Consider the following 19,388-nt stretch of genomic DNA (forward strand, 5'->3'; position numbering starts at 1 on the left):
TGTGCCTACAGAAGAAAGATCATGTGAGGACACATGAGAAGGCAGCCATCTAACATCCAAGGAGAGAGGCTCAGAAGAAACCAACCCTGATGGCCCCTTGATCTTAGACTTCTAGTCTCCAGACTGTGGAAAAAAAAAAAAGTCTGTTGTTAAAGCCATCCAGTCGGTTGTATTTTGTTATGGTAACCCTAGCAAACCAGTATAGTTGTCCTGTTTTCGTGTGATGTTAAGATTGATCTTTGAGTTCAGGTGGTAACAGCCTTACACATACATTATAAAATGCTCCATCATCCTTTTTTCCAAATGTTTTTAGTATCCATTGATTTCTTTCCCTTAAATCCATCATTTCATTAGGGGTTGTAAATGGTGATTGTATTAATCATCCTATATTTATTAGCATGATACCTTTAAACTGAAGAATTTTTCCTCACCAACTACTTGTTCACCCCGAAATAGTCTGTAGATTATTTTCCTATATTTATTCATTTTTAATTCTGACATCCTTCAAATCACCTGAGAATCCTTAACTTCAGATTTTAGTACTTGGATTTATATTGAATACTAACAGGGTGAGCCAAGGAGCCCCAAACTGAGAAACTTACCTAAAAGCTATTCCTCTGCTGGTGATGTTCCTCAAGCATCTGGCAGATACAGTGTGAAACTGTTCTTCCTGGAGGGGCAGGTCCTCAAACAAGGTCCCATAGTTGTCTCATGGTAAAGATGAATTCATACTCCAAAATTACAAAACTCAGGGGGAAATGAGTGAAAGTTAATAGACATAACTGAGAGGAAGTTTAGATCCCCAGAAAATTTATATGAGCCCGGGGGCTCAGGATTTTGTTCTCTTCTCTATCCATACTTACAACCTTATAGATCTCATCCATTTTCATGGCTTTAGAGAACCTGCCCACATTTAAAGCTCCTGCTCAGACACCCTTCAGAACTCCAGATTCTTGAATCCAGCTTACACTTAACAGTTCTTTGTGAAAGTTAAATAGACATCTCAAACTTAATACATCCAAAACTGAACTCCTGATCTGCCCTTTCTGTTCCACCTGCATCTGTCCCCATATCAGTTGATGGCAGTTCCATCCTTACAGTTGCTCATGCCCAAAGATTTGGAGCCATCCTTGATTCCTCTTTCTCTTAGACCCCATATTCAGTCTGTCTGGAAATCCTGTTTGTTCTACCTTCAGTGTATATCCAGAATTTGACCATTATTTACCACTACTGCTGCTATCACCCCAATCTGGGCCTTATCTTTTGGCTGGATTACTGTAGCAACATTTTTCCATTATAATGGAGTTTATCTAGTAGGAGAGTTAAATTGATAGTTTCATAACCACATTTCTGCTTTATACTCAGAATCTTATTTAAAACTAAATCTAGTAAGCCATTTAAAAAGTGCTACTTTTGGGCCTCCCCTGGTGGCGCAGTGGTTGAGAGTCCACCTGCCGATGCAGGGGACACGGGTTCGTGCCCCGGTCCGGGAGGATCCCACATGCCGCGGAGCGGCTGGGTCCGTGAGCCATGGCCGCTGAGCCTGCGCGTACGGAGCCTGTGCTCCGCAACGGGAGAGGCCGCAACAGTGAGAGGCCCGCGTACCACAAAATAAATAAATAAATAAAAAATAAAAAGTGCTACTTTAAACTACTATACATAAAATAGATAAACAACAAGGTCATACTGTATCCCCCAGGGAACTATATTCACTATCCTGTAATAAACCATAATGTAAATGAAAAAAATACCAGAAACTAAGTGGCTTAAAAAAAAGTGCTACTTTATCCAATTTTTCTTTTCTAACCTTAAGTAATTATGAGTAAGTAAGAGTTTAGTAGTGCAGGGGCATAATCTTTTGGAAGCACCTTGTATATTAGAACAAGCTATTGATTCATCTAGAATCATATGAAAATGTTAATTATATTTTAGTCTCTAAATTGGACTTTTCCCCATGTAATGCAGTATAATGAAATTAGTCATAGAATTGGCTCATAGGTGAATTTATGTGAAATGAAGAATGTGGGTTATATGTGATCTGTTAGAATTTCCTTTCAGTGCCCAGAGTGAGAAAATTAGTTGCCTCCAATTCATATCAACAACATATATAGGCATGTAAAAAGCATCATGTGGTATTATAAAGGGCTATGAAGATTTGAGATACTGCTTATGCCCTTTCTTTGGGTACTTACAACTTAGAGGAAGAAACAAACGTACGCATTAGTATAATACCTGGTGGTGTAGTGACATGAGTACTAGACAGAGGTTTAGGTAACAGGTGAACTATTCAAAGATAAAGGCTGTTCAGGAAAGACAGAAGCAAACAATGAAAGTGCCAAGAGCTTTAAACCCTTTTGTGGGGAAGATGATGGGATAAATAAGTAAAATAAACAAGCCAAGTTTCTTAGCTTCCAGGTCAGTGCTTTATCTGCTAGGAGATACCTACTACTTTTTTGTCTCCATTATCTAGCAATCTTTTGTGGTAACCTGGTATAGCTGCCTCTGTATCCAGCAAAAAGCATCTCTGTGTAACTACACCTTTGCCCAGGAGAAAAAAGGGTTTTGAAGCCAGTGTGCTTATTTTTGTTACCAATTTCTCATTTGAATCCTTTTTTGATTATTGATACTTGACCCATCAAAAAGAATATATCCATCCAATAAAAGCATGGTGAGTTCCACAACTTACTTATTATCAGCTTTCAGTTAAGACCATGCTTCATATCATATTAATATATTTTACGTAAAGTAAATATGTTTTAGCTCTTATTTTCCATTCTAAGAAATCAGCCTGAGAAGCACCTGGGGAAACAAGGCTGCAATTGACCTCAGGATCAATTCTTTAATTAGATACTTTCCTCTGAGAACCCTGACAAATTTGCCTACTTTCTCTCTCTCTCCCAACTGGCTTAGAACCCCTCTTACCCTCTCATATGCGTTCACAGTACATGTTTTATTTTTATTTTTTGTGTGTGTGTTCCCTGACAAAACAGTAGGTTCTCAGCAAATATTCACTGAATGAGTGAATATTTGTAGCCTCAAAACGCAAGTTAAAATTAATTTTAAAAAATCACCTGGTTTTATTTTCTTCATGCTACTGCCTCTTCTTGGTCAATCAGAAATATTTTGGCAGTTTTTAAAAAATATGTTCAGATGTATCCTAGTCTGCTCAAAAATCTCCAAATATGACTATACCTATTGCTCGGAACAAAACTTTGTAGACTCATCATATGGTGATTTCTAAGATTTACATATGAGAACAAATAGACACACACCATTTTGAAAGTATATTTTAGCTTTCCTCATAACTCTATTAATTCTGTAATTTCTACCTTTTCATATATTTTCTTCCTAAGGAAGTAGCATGTGAGAAATAAGTGAATATTTGGGTGCTACATACTATTACTTTCATCCATTTTTAGAGTGCATTCCTTCTTTTACCAGAGTGGCAGCAGTTTAAATGAGCAAAATTAATCAAACTACAGAATTTACAAAGTATCTACATTTCTTCAATAATATTTTTACAATTCTTAAAGGTGTCACTTGGATTCAAAGACTGCAGTGAGCATTCAAGACTGAGTGTCTGAGGTATGTTTGTGAGAAAGAAGAGGGGAAAGGAGAAATTTAAAAGAATAAAGAGATGGTGTTCAACTTCAAGTGTAGTGTGTAGTTTAAGAAGCTATGTGAGAGTGTAAAAGAACTTGGTAGCTACTACAGCATCAAATTTATATTACCTTTTCTCCTTAAGGTGGAATATGCATTGTATTATGCCTAAGAGTTCAGCAAGCCCAGGGGAGGTAGGAGGGAAGAAAAGGGAGGGTGGGTAGAGGTGACCAGACGGTGATAAGGTAGTTTGAACTACTGAATAATTCTTTGTCAACAAAAGTTGGGTGCTTTCCAAGAAAAATGTCTCTCGATGTGAACACTAAAGTGTATGCAGGACCATTTAAACAGTTAAAGTTGTTGAAGTTGACTTTATCATGTTCAACCCTGAAGTATGTAAACCAACAGTTATTGAAGAAAATTGAGGTGTCTCTCTGTAATTTGTGATTTAGACAGTTGTAGAGTTAATAAATTGGAGGCTTCAATTCCCATTTTAGTCACTGAAGCCATCAAGTCTAGAATTATAGAATTGACAGTTTAGAAATCACCTGATCCAGTCTCCTATTTGTACCTGTAAAGTATCTGATACCCTTGACAAAGATTGAAAGCTAATGTAAGAGGGATCCTGAATTACAAGCCAGCTTTCCCTAAATAATACATGTTCTAAAAATATCTATTGAACCACGTAAGGCATATAAATTCCACAGGACTCTAGTTATATCTGTAAAACCCTGTTTTAATTTCTGCCTAATGTAAGATTAATTTTCGGGTCCTGATGTGTTCTTAAACAGTTTACAAACAAGTGTAGTGACTGCTGCTTTGAAAACTCAGTTATTTATATTTTTGCAATTTTTCACAGACCATTGATTGCTGTGTTATTAATGCTTCTTTTCTGTATCTGCTTGGAGTTGAGCACATTTTATTCCAGTTCTTCTGTGTTCACAACACACATCAAGAAGATTCAACATCAGCAGGGGGAGCTGACATGGTATCAATTTTACAAAATAACCAATATCTGTGCAGCTTATTCCCAACAGAGTTATTACATATGATGTTCTGTTTATGTGAACAATCATTGGTTTCAAAGCCCACTTCTGCAAAACATTTGTGGATGACTTCTGAGGTTACTGTGTCCTACATAACAATAAGATTTCTTTTACACTGGGAACATTTCTTTATATTACAAAAGAAATACTGCTTCTTATTTCATGGAGACATAATCTACCAAGCACTTCCAGTTTACAACCTTTAGGTGACAAATTGTGCCTCAGTCTCATGGCTACAAATGCAACGTGGTGCTTTTAAGCAAAGACAAGTATATACACATCTTTAATATAAGGCCCCAGGGGGTATGGGCAGGATTTCTCAATCAGTAATAGAATATTCCTTTTCTGCAAGTAATTTTCTCTCTGATTTTAATAGTTATTCTCTCCAAAATCCTGCCAGACATCAGTGTATTTTTGTTAACGTTATATATACAGGAAAGGTGTATATATAAAGAAAATACTCAAATTTCCTCAAATAGTTCTGACTTTTTACTACTATCATCATTGCAACAGACTAAGACTGACAGTCTGTATTTTTCTCCATGGCATTTGTAAGAGCTCATGTCTAGTTTGTTTGCACATTAGAGAGAAATCCCATCCAATCAGCATTGAATGTGCTCCCATTGACATATGTATCCATAGACCTCCTACTTTCAAAGCAATCTTCAGCAGACATAGAGATATAGATGCTTCATTATTTAGGTGTAGTAACGTGGTATTGAGAGTCACGGTTGACAGCAGCCTTTATCTGTAGTGCATTTTCATTAGCTTTTCCTTAAAAACAAACAAACCTAAAATTTAGAAATATTATTTGCCTTGAAATGGTCCAAATTGGCTAATTCAGTTTAGTGTTTTATTTTCTAACTTGGTATGCATTGCTCCTTCCACACTTTTATCAGTTTTACCTCTGTTGGCTTTTTGTTTATACCTTGTTCCAATTTTTAAGAAATATATAGGTAATTGTTAAGGGAGCTCCAGATTCTTTGGCCATTTCACCTTTGATTTTTCTTTCTTGTTCACTAGCATGATTTTTACCTTTTGAGAAATTTTGAACTCAGTATTTTTCACAGGATTTTATTCTATGAATTCTATAAAAGGAAAGACATACAATAAAACATGGGCTTTCTAATAATGTCAAAATTGAGAAGACTGGCTTGGGTTTTATAGGTACTGTTCTAGACTGAATTGGCTGCAGATATGTTTTATCCTTCAAGAAAAGGGAAAAGTGACCCTGAAGATAATTCAGAGATCAGCAGGACTGCCACTGCCTGCATAGGCCCGGAGCACACAGGTCCAGAGGGTAAAGTTGTCTCCTCCTGAGTTTCAAAGTGGAGTCACCCTCAGTTTCAGCAGACCATGTCCCTCTACATGGCCTCAAGGGCAAAGCTGCCTACCATGGCCAAGGGCTTGAGGCCACCCATTCCAGTGGGCAGAAGACAAAGCCACCACCGTAGTGGGCCCCAGCAGGCAAAGCATTGAACCAAAGAGAATTATTGTTGAGCCTTAAGTCTAATGTAGTTTGCCTGCCTAGGTTTTGGACTTGCTTGGGACCTGTCACCCCTTCCTTTCTTTTTTCTGATTTCTCCCTTTTAGAATGGGAATGTCTATCCCATGCCTGTCCGACCATTTTATTTTGGAAGTACATAATTTTTCTGTTTTCACAGGTTCACAGCTTAGAGGAATTTTGCCTCAGGATGAATCATACCTCAAGTCTCAGCCACACTTGATTTAGATGATACTTTGGACTTGGAGTAGATTCTGGAATGGGTTAAGACTTTTGAGACTGTTAGGATAGGGTGAATATATTTTGCATGTGAGAAGGACATGAATTTTGGGGACAAGAGGGAGGAATGTTATAGACTGAATTGTCTCCCTCCCAAATCCATATATTGAAGTCCTTACCCCCAATATGATGGTATTTGGAGATAGGGCCTTTAAGGTTAAATGAGCTCATAAGGGCGGGGCCCTAATCTAGTAGGACTGTTGTCCTTATAAGAAGAGGAAGAGACACCAGAAGTGCACATGCACAGAGGAAAGGCCATGTGAGGACATAGCAAGAAGGTGGCTGTCTGCAAGCTAGAAAGAAAGCCCTTACTAGAACCCAAAATTTCTGTTACCCTGATCTCAGATTTCCAATCTCAGAACTGATAAATTTCTATTGTTTAAGCTACCCTGTCTGTGGTATTGTGTTATGGCAGCCCAAGTAAACTAAAACAGGTATCATACTGACAAGGTAGAAGTTTTTCTTACATTTGGAAAACCAATGTTAATGTCAGATTTCAAAGGAAAAACTATTTTCAATCATTTAAATAAACAAGACAAAAGTATACTTTCCCATTTGTTAATGAATATTAATAACTTTGAGTAGATAATGCTATTATATGTCAAAATAATTATATTTTTAATTAAGACACTTTTAGAGCAGTTTTAGCTTTACAAGAATATTGCACAGAAAGTATAGAAAGCTCTCATATACTCCCTCTCCCCTGTACAGTTTTTTCTATTATTAACCTCTTGTGTTAGTGTGATACACTTTTTACAGTTGATGATTGAATGTTGATGTATTATTTTTAACTAAAGTCCATAGTTTACATTAGGGTTCACTCTGTGTATAGTTCTATAGGTTTTAACAAATGTATAATGTCATGTACCCACCACTATATTATAGTTCCACAGCCCTAAAATTCTCCTATGTTTTAACTATTCATTCTTCCCTCTCTCTGCCCAAATAATTAGATATTGATATGTAAAGATGATAAAGCTGCTGGAAAATACTAGCTTAAAATTTTCTTCCTTTACTGTTACGGTAGAAAAGTTGGAATACTTCACATTCAAATTCTTTGCATGAAATACAAAAATACAAAAGTGTTGTCCCTATGTGAGAGATCTTTACATTGGATTTTTGTATCTTGACCCATTTCCAATTGTGTAGGATTTGGATTCCAAACTCTTCTTTAGCATTTAACCAATTCTTTGGTCATGAAAGGAGCTGGGACCGTTTATCCACATGTAAGCTGATCTTTGACATATGTCACTTTTATAATGAGAGAGCAGCAGGGACACATTCCTACATCTTCCCCATTCTCCATTTTTTCCTTGGTGGTGGATAAGTAGTCCCCCTATAAGCAGAGATAGGAAAATACATCTCTGATTCCTTCTGTTGATGGAATTCCTTGACTTCCATGTATCATGAACAGTTACAGTGTAACCAGGACCAGATGATGAAAATTGTTACTGTAGACATTGCTTTATGTTGAGAATTCTTTATGCACTCTTCTCAAACAGAGGCAATCATGGGTTATGTTGATGAAATAAGATACATATAGAAAAATAAACATATCACAAGCATACATCTTGATGAATTTTCACGAAGTGAGCACACCTATATAATGAGTGCCCAGACTGAGAAACTAATAGTACGTTAGAAATGAGCAATGTAGTTCTAAGAAGGTGGAAACATCTGCAGCCCAAAAAAGAGAAATGGTGTCACAGGCACTTAATTTCTTTTTCACTTACTAAATCTTCCCAATCCTTATACCTCTTATTTACTTTTCTTCTGTTGTGTTCTAAAGCTGAATAATATGAAAAATAGCATCATTGTCTCTGTTTTCTTCCTAATTTTCATGGAATGCTTTTAAAGTTTTACCATCAAGTATTATAATTGCTAAGGTTTTCAGTAAGCCCTTTCTTTATCAGGTTAATGAAATTTCCTTCTGTTTCTAGGATGCTAAGTATTGCTGTCTTTTTATCATGACTAAATGTTGAACTTTACCAAAAGTTTTATTTTGCATCTTTTGAGGTGGTCCTGTGTTTTTTTTCTTTTAATCTTACAGTTTGTAAAATATATTGAATAGGCCTTTTTTTTTTCATTTTGAATCATCCTTGAATTCCTGAAAATAATCTTGTTTGGCTAAAATGTAGTATTCTTTTACATCACTGATGGATTCCATGACTAATATTTTATTTAGGATTTTATCATCTGTGTTCATAAATAGATTGGTATGTACTTTACTTATACTCTCTTTGTGTAGTTTTATATCTCCTTGTCTAGTTAGTGTATCAAGGTTATGTTTTATTTGCAGAGCTCATTTTCCTTTTATATTTTCTGGCCACCACAATTATATAAATTACAAAGATTATCCATTTCTTAAAGAATTGGTAAAATTTGCCAGTTAGATCATTTTTGCCTGGACCACCCCCCTATTTTTTATGAGTTTTGGAGAAGATATTTGAGGTCTATTTCAATTTTTAAAGTTTTCTTGGTTTATTCTTATTTCCTAATTTTAGATAAATTTTAGTAATTTATATTGTGTCCACTTCATCTCAAGTTTAAATCCATGAATAAAAAGAAAGTGAGCAAACCTTGGAGACCCAGGTGTGTAGAATTTGACCTGTGCCAAATGCTGATTTTTACCATAAAAAAGTTGTAAGTAGCAAAAGACAGATGAAGGAATGAAACGTCTTTGTGTAGATTATAATTCCAGTAGTTGACTTTATAGAAAATTTCATAAATTGTTATAAATTTTGTTATAAATATATTTCTCCATGGGGACCCACCTATCCTTCTTAGATATTTTAAAAGATATTGGTGGAAAATAAGATTTTCATAGACAACATTTTTGGGACAGCTGTTTTGCTGAACTGAAATAGCAGTTCTCAAAATGTGGGCCACACCCCCTGGTGGACCACAGAGAATCAGGTCAAACTATTCTTGGTAATACTAAGATGTTATTTGCCTTTTCTACTCTGTTAACATTTTCATTAATCATGGAAAAGCAATAGAGAGTAAAACTTCTGGTCCTTTAGCAGAATCAAGGCAGTGGTGACAAACAGTATTAGTAGCCATTTTATTCTTTACTGCCATACACATGCAGTAAAAAAAAAACCCTGGGCTTCCCTGGTGACACAGTGGTTAAGAATCTGCCTGCCAATGCAGGGGCCACGGGTTCAAGCCCTGGTCCGGGAAGATCCCACATGCCGCAGAGCAACTAAGCCCATGTGCCACAACTACTGAGCCTGCTCTCTAGAGCCCGCAAGCCTAGAGCCTGTGCTCCACAACAAGAGAAGCCACTGCAATGAGAAGCCCGCACACCACAACCAAGGGTAGCCCTCGCCGCAACTAGAGAAAGCCCGCACGCAGCAACGAAGACCCAACGCAGCCAAAAATAAATAAATATAAATTTATTAAAAAAACCTGTTTATTGAAGCAGTAAATAGTATTGATTTTATTAAATCTTTACTCTTCAATACATATTTTTAATATTCCATGTAAAAAAAATGGGAAGAATGCATAAAGCACTTCTGTAGTACACTGAATGCTGATGGTGGGTAGTCTTGAAGAAAAGCCCTTGTTCAGCTGTTTTAGTTGAGAGCTGAACTATCCACCTTTCCACAGCACACCATTTTTACTTGAATGACAAACTATGGTTATTCAGACATGGATATTTGGTGGTATTTGTTGCAAGTGATAAAATTTGAATTTTAAACAAAAATTAGCACTTTGAAAAACTTGTGTCCACTGCTATGAGCTTAACTACTGCCCGATAATTAAAGAAGTTTTGGCTGAGGTTGGTGGTAATGTTAACAAATGTGACTTTTTTGATATTTTGTAATGAAATATGTATTTGAGAGGTATGCATAACTCAGCCAAGCGTTACTTTACATATAACAGCTGTGTTAAGGAAATACTAGAAAGTGACAGGAATATCAGGATAAGTAGTGAAGTATGGCAAGAGGAAATCTATGAGCAGGCAATATGGAGAAAATCAAGCAGGTATTAGCAGCTAGCTTGGTCCGAGAGACCAGGCTTTGGCAGGAGCCAAGAAAGTTACCATAACAAAGACTGTGACATAGGTGGGAAGAACGAGGGCCCAAGGAAGCACCCCCTTTTAGAAAAACTCACGTATCTGATCTGATGAGAACTGGAGTAAGAGATGAGGAACAGGATTTGGAAGAAAAGCGGAAGACTACCTGAATTTCTTAGACCTTATCAGTCTGTAAGTTGCACCACAGTCATATGAACAGTAATACCAGAATTTTATAGTTTGTTATTCGCATTTGTTGGCTCAGAACCCAGCACTCTCTGCAGAGTCCTTCCAAGTATTTCTGAGCATTGTGAGACATTCATATGTGTTCAGCAGTAAGTTCATTTTCATGTTGTTTTACTGTTTCCCAAGGTCACTCCTCTGTTTGCTTTGATAGTTCTCTAGTTGCTGCCCCCAGGTCCTCAGAGTGTTAAAGCCATTTGGTGTATCTGCTCAAAATTGTTTAGACTCCAACAAAAAACAGGATTTTTAGTTGTTTACTTATACAGCTTCTTCTTTTCTAGAACCCATACTAGTGTCTAGGGAACTGGAGTTAAGGATGGATTTGAGTTAGTGTCCGACAACCAGGCTGTATTCAAATCAGTTCAAAGACTACCATTTTGTTAATAGGTTCATTTACCATGTTTGACGTCTTCTTTTAGCATAAATTCTCTGAAAGAAGCCACCTAAGATGTCCTATAAATATGTCACTGTAGTGTAGTCTCCAGTTCTCCTTTCAAGTTCAGATATGTATAAACACAGCTTTGTTTCTTCCCTTGAGCTCCTCACATCCCTTGCTCTAAAAGACTTCTATTTGCTTTACCCCACTGGTTAGGCAGGCATACTTAATAATTGATATGGGAAAAAGAATTTTTGTAAGTTGAGCTGCCAGATCTCGTTGATTTGATTTCAGCGAACACTTGTTGACTGTCATTTTGGTGCCAGGTACAATATTTGATTGTAAAAATGCAGGTTTTAATAGAACATGGTGCTTTTTAGGACCTCACCATTAAATTAATAGGACACATACACACATATAAGTGTAATACAACTTGACTAGTGCTACTGTAGAGGTACATGCAAAGTTCCATGGGAACACAGAAGAGGGAGGAAGTGTAGTTTTCTGGGGAGCATCGGTAAAAGAAAATTTTGAGCTCGGCCTTAAAGGATGAAAAATATTTCTTAAATAAGTCAAAGGAAAAGGAAGTGATATTACAGGAAGAGAGAACAGCAAATTTGAAAGTGGGAAAACCGAAAAAGGTATTTTTAGGGAAATGCACAAAGATCTGCATAGTATTGGTGTGGAGTGTTCATGGAGGGGACACCAAGACTTGAGAGCTAGTTAGGAGTTGGATTTTAAAAGTGTATAGGGCCTTTTTGTTTTTTAAACAGGAAAGACTAAATGATCTTTTTATTCTCTTCGTAGAAGACATTGCAAAGTTGTCATATGAAGAGGCAATCAAAACATGCAGCTAAAAATATAGTGAAAAAATATAGAGGATTATACAAGTATGTCAGGACAGTTAATTGGTAAAAAATATTATGACTTTTTAAAATATTGAGTTTTTAATGTATGCGGTAAAAGGTTTTTTTTGACTTTTTACTTTGAAATAGTTGTAGATTCAGTTGTGAATTGTGAATTACAGATTCATGGAGCAATCCTGTATACCCTTCAAACAATCTACTTTATTCAGATTTCACCAGTTACATGTACTCATGTGTGTGTGTATTTAGTTATATGCGATTTTATCACATGTGTAGATTCATGTGAGCAACACCACAATCAGATACAGAACAGTTCCATTGCAAGAATCCCTTGTGCTACCTAAAGGACCTTTTTTGACATCTTAAAAAGCTTAGACTGTATGTTTTTTTTAATTAAAGTATAGTTGATTTACAATGTTATATTAGTTTCAGGTGTACAACATAGTGATTCAGTATTTTTACAGATTATACCTTATTCAAAGTTGTTACAAAATAATGGCCATATTTCCCTGTGCTGTACAACATATCCTTGTCGCTTATCTATTTTATACATAGTGGTTCATAGCTCTTAATCCCATACCCCTATCTTGCCCCTCTCCTTTTCCCTCTCCACACTGGTAACCACTAGTTTGTTCTCTATACCTGTGGGTCTGTTTCTATTTTGTTATATACATTTATCTGTTTTATTTTTTAGATTCCGCATATAAGTGGTAGCATATTTGTCTTTCTCTGTCTGACCTATTCCAGTAAGCTTAATACTCTCCAGGTTTATCCATGTTGTTGCAAATGGAGCTTAGATTGTATTCTGTCCCTCAGAGTGTGATCTTCAGATCACCTGTTACAGAATCACCTAGTTGCTTGTTAAATATGCAGAATCCCACCCTAGGAACATTGAATTAGAATTCCTGGGACTGTGGCCCTGTGACATACGTTTAAATAAACTCCCCAGGTGCTTCTTATACCATACCTGTGAGGACATGAATGTGAGCTGACCTCTGAATGATGAGAAGAGAGCCAACCATACAGAGACCTGGGGCGAGGAGGTCTAGACAGGTGCTCTCCAGTAGGAGTATAATACAAGCCAGATATATAATTTAAAAATTTACAGTAGCCACATTCAAAAAGTAAAAGGAAACTTGAAATTAATTTTTACAATTATATTTTATTTAACTCAGTATATTAAAAATTTGATTTCAACATGAAATAAATATGAAAACTATTAAGATATTTAACATTCTTTTTTTCTACACAGTATTCAAAATTCCGTGTATATTTTACCCTTACTGTGCATCTCAGTTCAGATTAGCCACATTTTGAGCGCTTAATAACACATCTAACAAGTGGCTACCATACAGGGTAGACAGAGCGAACAGCCACTACAAAGGCCCTAAAGGAGATTCATGTAGAGATAGCATTTGACATTCGGAATTTGAAAATATTGGTCTTAGAGCTTTGGAATAAGATCAAACTAGATGTATAGATTTAAAAATCATTGCCATAAAAGAGTTGTCACGCAGAGTATAATTCTCAGTGAAAACTTATTAGAATCACCAATAGGGCTTTTTCTAACTACATGCTTGCACTCCAAGAGGGCGTGGAACAACCCTGAGGGGAGGGGAGAAGTGGGGAGGTGTGTATGGATCTCAGGGAAGGGGAGAACATAGGCGGATATGGAATTTCTCCTTTGTTGATTCCGATGTTATTGCTCCCTGCAATCCCCATTCCTGGTTGAGAACCATTGGTGTTTAAAAGGGAGATGAGGATAGAAGATGTTAGGAAGACTACTGAGAGATGAAAGGAGTGCTAATGAAGCTAAGGAGGGGAGCATCAACAATGATGAAAGCAGGGGGAGGTCAGGACACTTGCAAATTAAGATATTATTGCTGATCATTGAGGACAAAGCTTAAGTAGAGTGGCAACTGGCCTAAGGATGGGTTCTGAAGATGTCAGTGGAGACTGAACTGCTGCCTAGCACCTGAAGGTCAGACAGAGCTAGATAGGTTGCAAGAGGGGCATGCTGTGCTCTTCCAGGCAGAATTCTTCAAATCCTTCCTTTAAATTTGGTTAAAGTCCATCTATGTTCCCTCTCTTGTCCCTTCAGCTGTTACATCTTAGTTAATTGTTTGTGTATTAACACAGCCTGTCCTCACCCTGACCAGAATCACTTGGGGAACTTTTTAATAAAAAGTACCCATTCCTAACTCCCTCCCCATTTCAGAATAAGTCAAAATTTCTAAGAGTGGGGCCTGGCCTAGGCATCACTATTTTGTAAAGCTTCTCAAGTTATTCTAATGAGCTAGGGTAGGAAACTGTTGATCTATAGCATAGTGAGGTCTGTGACAGAAAATAAGTTTTACTCATCTTTGTGCCCCCAGAGTTTGACTCATTGTGGGGCATATGGTTAGCTCTCAGTAAATGTTTGTTGAATAAATGAAATATTAAAGATCTAACAAATGAGGGAATGTGGCCAGGGAGCTAGGCAGGCCCTTGTGGACATAATTAACATTTCTTTTCTTTATAATGAGTAGTATAACTTTATAATGAGTAGTATAACTCATTTCTTTATAATGAGTAGTTACCAGACAGGTTATTAAATACACTGCACCTATTTTGGAATCCTTATTAGTATGAAACTGTTTTCCCAAATTGGTCTGAATCACAATACTGACATAAAATCTCAAGTATAAAAATAGACTAAAAAAATGGTAGGGTTATTATCTAAGTCTTTACACATAGCACAAGATGTAGTATAGTTAACTGTTCCACTGAATACAATATACAAGAGAAATTAATGCATTTAGCATACAGGATTTTTCCCATTAATTTGAAGTAATTTTTTTTTTTTTGGAGTACAGTTGCTTTACAATGTTGTGTTAGTTTCTGCTGTACAGCAAAGCGAGTCAGCTATACGTATACATATATCCCCTCCTTTTTGGATTTCCTTCCCATTTAGGTCATCGCAGAGCATTGAGTAGAGTTCCCTGTGCTATACAGTAGGTTCTCATTAGTTATCTATTTTATTCATAGTATCAATAGTGTCAATCCCCATCTCCCAGTTCATCCCACCCCCCTTTACCCCTTGGTGTCCATACGTTTGTTCTCTACATCTGTGTCTGTACTTCTGCTTTGCAGATAAGATCATCTATACCATTTTTTTAGATTCCACATATATGCGTTAGTAAATGACATTTGTTTTTCTCTTTCTGACTTACTTCACTTTGTATGACAGTCTCTAGGTCCATCCACGTCTCTACAAATGACCAGATTTCATTTCTTTTAAGAGCTGAGTAATATTCCGTTGTGCATATGTACACATCTTCCTTATCCATTCCTCTGTTGATGGACATTTAGGTTGCTTCCATGTCCTGCCCATTGTGAATAGTACTGCAATGAACATTGGGGTGCATATGTCTTTTTGAATTATGGTCTTCTCTGGGTATATGACCAGTAGGAGGATTGCTGGGTCATATGGTAGTTCTATTTTTAGTTTCTTAAGGAACTTCCATACTGTTCTGCATAGTGGTTGTATCAATTTACATTCCCACTAACAGTGCAAGAGGGTTCCCTCTTCTCAAGAATGATGGCCATTCTGACCCGTGTGAAGTAATTACTTCTAATTTTCACAGAATTAACTACAACTCAGTAAATCCTGTTATATTTAAAATTTAATGCTGTGGCTATTCAAAACATCCTATCTGTAAGAATATTTATAGTTCTTTGTTATGAGTTTTAAAGTTACTGGAGTAACTTATTTAACTGTTCTTACCTTTTACCACTCTTGGTGAGAACAGATGGAAAGAAATAGACAAAATGTTCTGCAAAAATAAAAGAAGCTGGTAGTCACTAGTATAATGCATCATTATCAGAATTAATCCTGGATATAGTTTATAGAGCACCCCTAGCCTAAGACTAGTAGGTACCTCAATAAATGATAATTCTCTTCCTTCTGGTCCTCATGTAGCTAATGCTGTTCAAAGGGTTTAGAAAATCAAGTTTAATCTGACACTGTTTAACATTCTAAAAATGCATTAATTTTCCCACAGATGAAGAGAAGTAAAGAATTGATAACTAAAAATCATAATCAAGAAGAAATAAGTATTCTCCGTTGTTGGAAATGTAGAAAATGCATAGCAGGTTCTGGTTGTTTCATGGAATGTCTTGAGAATCAAGTGACTAAGGTGAGTATTGCTAACTGTATAATCATCAAATAATTTCCTAGTACAGGAATGCTGGGGGCACACCTACACATGTACACATATCCCTCCAAACCTGACTTAGCTTTTACCTTATTTTACCTCATCCACTGAAAACACTTCAAAGTGGTATTCGAAAGGCATCCCACCTTCCACAGTTACAGTTAAGTTTACCTCTAGCTGCTGACATTAACATGTCGTTAAAGTTTTAAGTGCAGGATCACAAACATAGGTTGAAGATAATAGTCCATGTTTATTTTATCCCCACCATGAGTGAACCTTAGTCATCACCACACAATTAAATTCAAGATCATATTAAAAAATAGAAAACCTATGTATGTATATAAAAACATATACATATATATAAACATATATATATATATACATATTATATATATAGTATTCAGTATGGGCCTAAAAGGGAAAGTTCATGTATAATTTAAAAGTCAATAGAAAAACCTGAATAATATTTAAAAGCATTTAATTGGTTGTCCTGGGAAAAGTAAATATTTTTAAAAAAACAGATAAAATCCCTAAACTTCTCTAAGAGCAATATGCAAGAGGCAATATCAAAGAGGTCCAAACTAGATAGTAATCCATGCACTTTACAGGGAATTTTCAATTCAGCAGAGAGAGTGGATGTAATTGTTTTCTTCCCCTTCTTTGAGAGACTGTTTGTTTTGTTTAAGTTTTTCCTCAGTCACATTTGATCATGATTATTTCCTATCCACTCTAACAGATTAGCCAGCTTGAACTGATAATAGTGGAAGACTTTGACTGTATACTTACCTGTCAGCTACTTTTTTTTTAACATTTTTTAAAAACTGAAAAAACATTTTAATTGGAGGAAAAAATCTTTTCATGCTGAGTATTTTATTGGGTGTAATTTATAGAGTAAAAAAAAAAGTACACAGCTTGATAAATTTTTTTCAGCCCTGCTACAAATCCGATCAAGATATACAATATTTTCATCACCCCAGAAAGTTGTTTTGCCCTTTTCCAGGCAATACTGCCCTCTCACAAGACAACCACTATATTGATGTCACCATAGACTAGTTTTGCCTGTTCCTGACCTTCATTCTAATGGGATCATATAGCATATACTCTTTTGTACCTGACTTATTTTGCTCAGCATAATGTTTTAAAGGCTCATTTATGTTTTGTGTTATGTGGTTTGCTTCCTCTTTTCTGAGTAGTATGCCATTTATGAATATACCAAAATTTATCATTTTTTTCTGCTGATGGACATTTGAATTTCTAGTTTTGGGTTATGAATAAAACTGCTATCAGTATTCTTGTAAAAGACTTTATGTGTTTGTGTTTTGTTATTTCTTTTTGATATATACATAGGAATGAATTGGGGGGGGGTCATAGAGTAGGTGTATTTTAAGTTTTTTAGAAGGTGCTAGTAGTTTTCCAAAGTGAATGTTCACTTCCAGCAGCAGTGATGAGAATTCCAGTTGCTCTACACCTTTTGTCTACAGGTGGTATTTTCAGACTTTGTAACTTGAGACATTCCGGTAGATGTATAGTGGTATATCATTATAGTTTTAATTTGTTTTTTCCTAGTGATAATGATGTCCAGTACCTTTTTTTATGCTTATTAGGTAGGCATTGTTTTGAATGTTTTATATTATTCATTCCTTATAGTATAAGGATAGAAGGATAGATTATCTTGAAGGAGATAATCTATCATCTCAATTTTATAGATAAGGGAACTGAGGCACAGAAGATTAAATAAATTGCCTCAGATTACACTTTTACCAGCAGTGCAGTTACAGTTGAACCTGACAGTGAGGGTCCTGAGCTTGTGCACCTCACCCCACATTCTCTTTACTGCCTTTGCTCCTCCATCAGGGTATCATGAATGTCACACCTTCTCAATAAGCAAGAGAAGTTCAAACACTGCTCTAGGATGTAATGGGATAGGTTGTAGAAGACAGTGATACAAGATTGAAAAAACATTCTGGTCCTCTAGGAGCTTTAAACTGTAGTTGAAAATAGGCCAAGCAGTGTAGCTTGATTTGATAAGTACTCTAACAGAGGAATGTAAGCAAATGTTGCCTGGGCTAGTCACAGAGGTTTCCCAAAGGAGATTGTGAAATCTATGTGTGTATTTTTTTTTTTACAGATTTTTAAGTATAATTTGTAAACCATAAAATTTATTTATTGTAAGAATACAATTCAATGATAACAGTTTTAAAATCTTCCTCTTACCTCAGAAAGTTTTCTTAGGCCCATTTGCCCTGTTTCCAAGCCCAGCCTTGGGCAACCACTGATTTGCTTTCTGTCACTATAGTTTTATATATAAAATAAAATGTTTATGTATATACATAATAAAATACATAATTATTGAAACTAACTTATAAAATAAAAATATATTTATTAAAAATAATAGATATAAAATGCATATTTACATAAATATATTATTTAAATATTTTATATTTATATAAAATAATGTATATAAAGGTATATATATATTATATGGTATATATATAAAGGTATATATATTATATGCATATAAAATAAAACATACATATATAAAACCTGTTAAAAACCTGCCTGAGGAATAATTCAATATCATTGTTAAGTCTGGGGGAAGGAGGAGTATATAATTAGAGAGGGATCCTGAGGGGGCTTCTAAAGTAGTGGTAATGTACTTATTAAGCTGGGTGGTGGGTGTATTGGTATTTGCTTCTCTTTAAGTATTTCTTTGAACTATACAAACATTTTACATTTATAAATACATGCATTTGATATAAATATTAAAGATGAACTTAGAAGCATCTGTTTTAATTAAAGGAAACAATAAAATAAAATATTGGAATCTAAAAGTAATCTATCAGATGCTATGCTGAAAGAATGCTAAATTTATCACCTATCAAATCATCTTAATTTATTACCTATTTAACAATATAATTTAAAATGTATCTGTGTATAAAGTAAGTGTTTTTCTTGTTTCTGGAAGTGTTTTGTTTGTCTACTTTCTGTCAATGAAATCACAACATAGGTGGGTATTCTTCTGGGAATTGCTGCTTTTACTTAATATCAGCATGTAGTGCAGCTCCACTTTTTCACAGCATTCCAGTGTATTAATATATCACAATTTATAATTCACTCTACCATTGAGTTAAATTTAGTTGTTTTGCTCTTACAAGCCATGCTACTTGTCCATATCTTGACAAACATAGGCAGGAATATATTACTGCAAATGGAGTTGTATGTTGCAGGATATGTGATTCTTCACCTTTACTGTGCAA

General features: G+C 35.6%; 1 protein-coding gene across 3 annotated transcripts in view; it reads left to right on the forward strand.

Annotated features, from left to right (window-relative positions):
* RNF180 (ring finger protein 180) overlaps positions 1-19,388 on the forward strand; it is a 281,719-nt gene that overhangs the window by 13,265 nt on the left and 249,066 nt on the right. For all 3 annotated transcript variants that reach the window (XR_009539860.1, XM_060146099.1, XM_060146098.1), the window contains exon 2: positions 15,979-16,113. Coding sequence is in view for 2 of the 3 variants with exons in the window: in XM_060146099.1 (XP_060002082.1) it covers positions 15,979-16,113 (135 nt within the window). In the remaining variant the exon portion in view is untranslated. The remainder of the gene's footprint in view (positions 1-15,978; positions 16,114-19,388) is intronic.

The sequence above is a fragment of the Lagenorhynchus albirostris genome, chromosome 3 (genome assembly GCF_949774975.1).
Source record: "Lagenorhynchus albirostris chromosome 3, mLagAlb1.1, whole genome shotgun sequence".
Classification (NCBI taxonomy): domain Eukaryota; kingdom Metazoa; phylum Chordata; class Mammalia; order Artiodactyla; family Delphinidae; genus Lagenorhynchus; species Lagenorhynchus albirostris.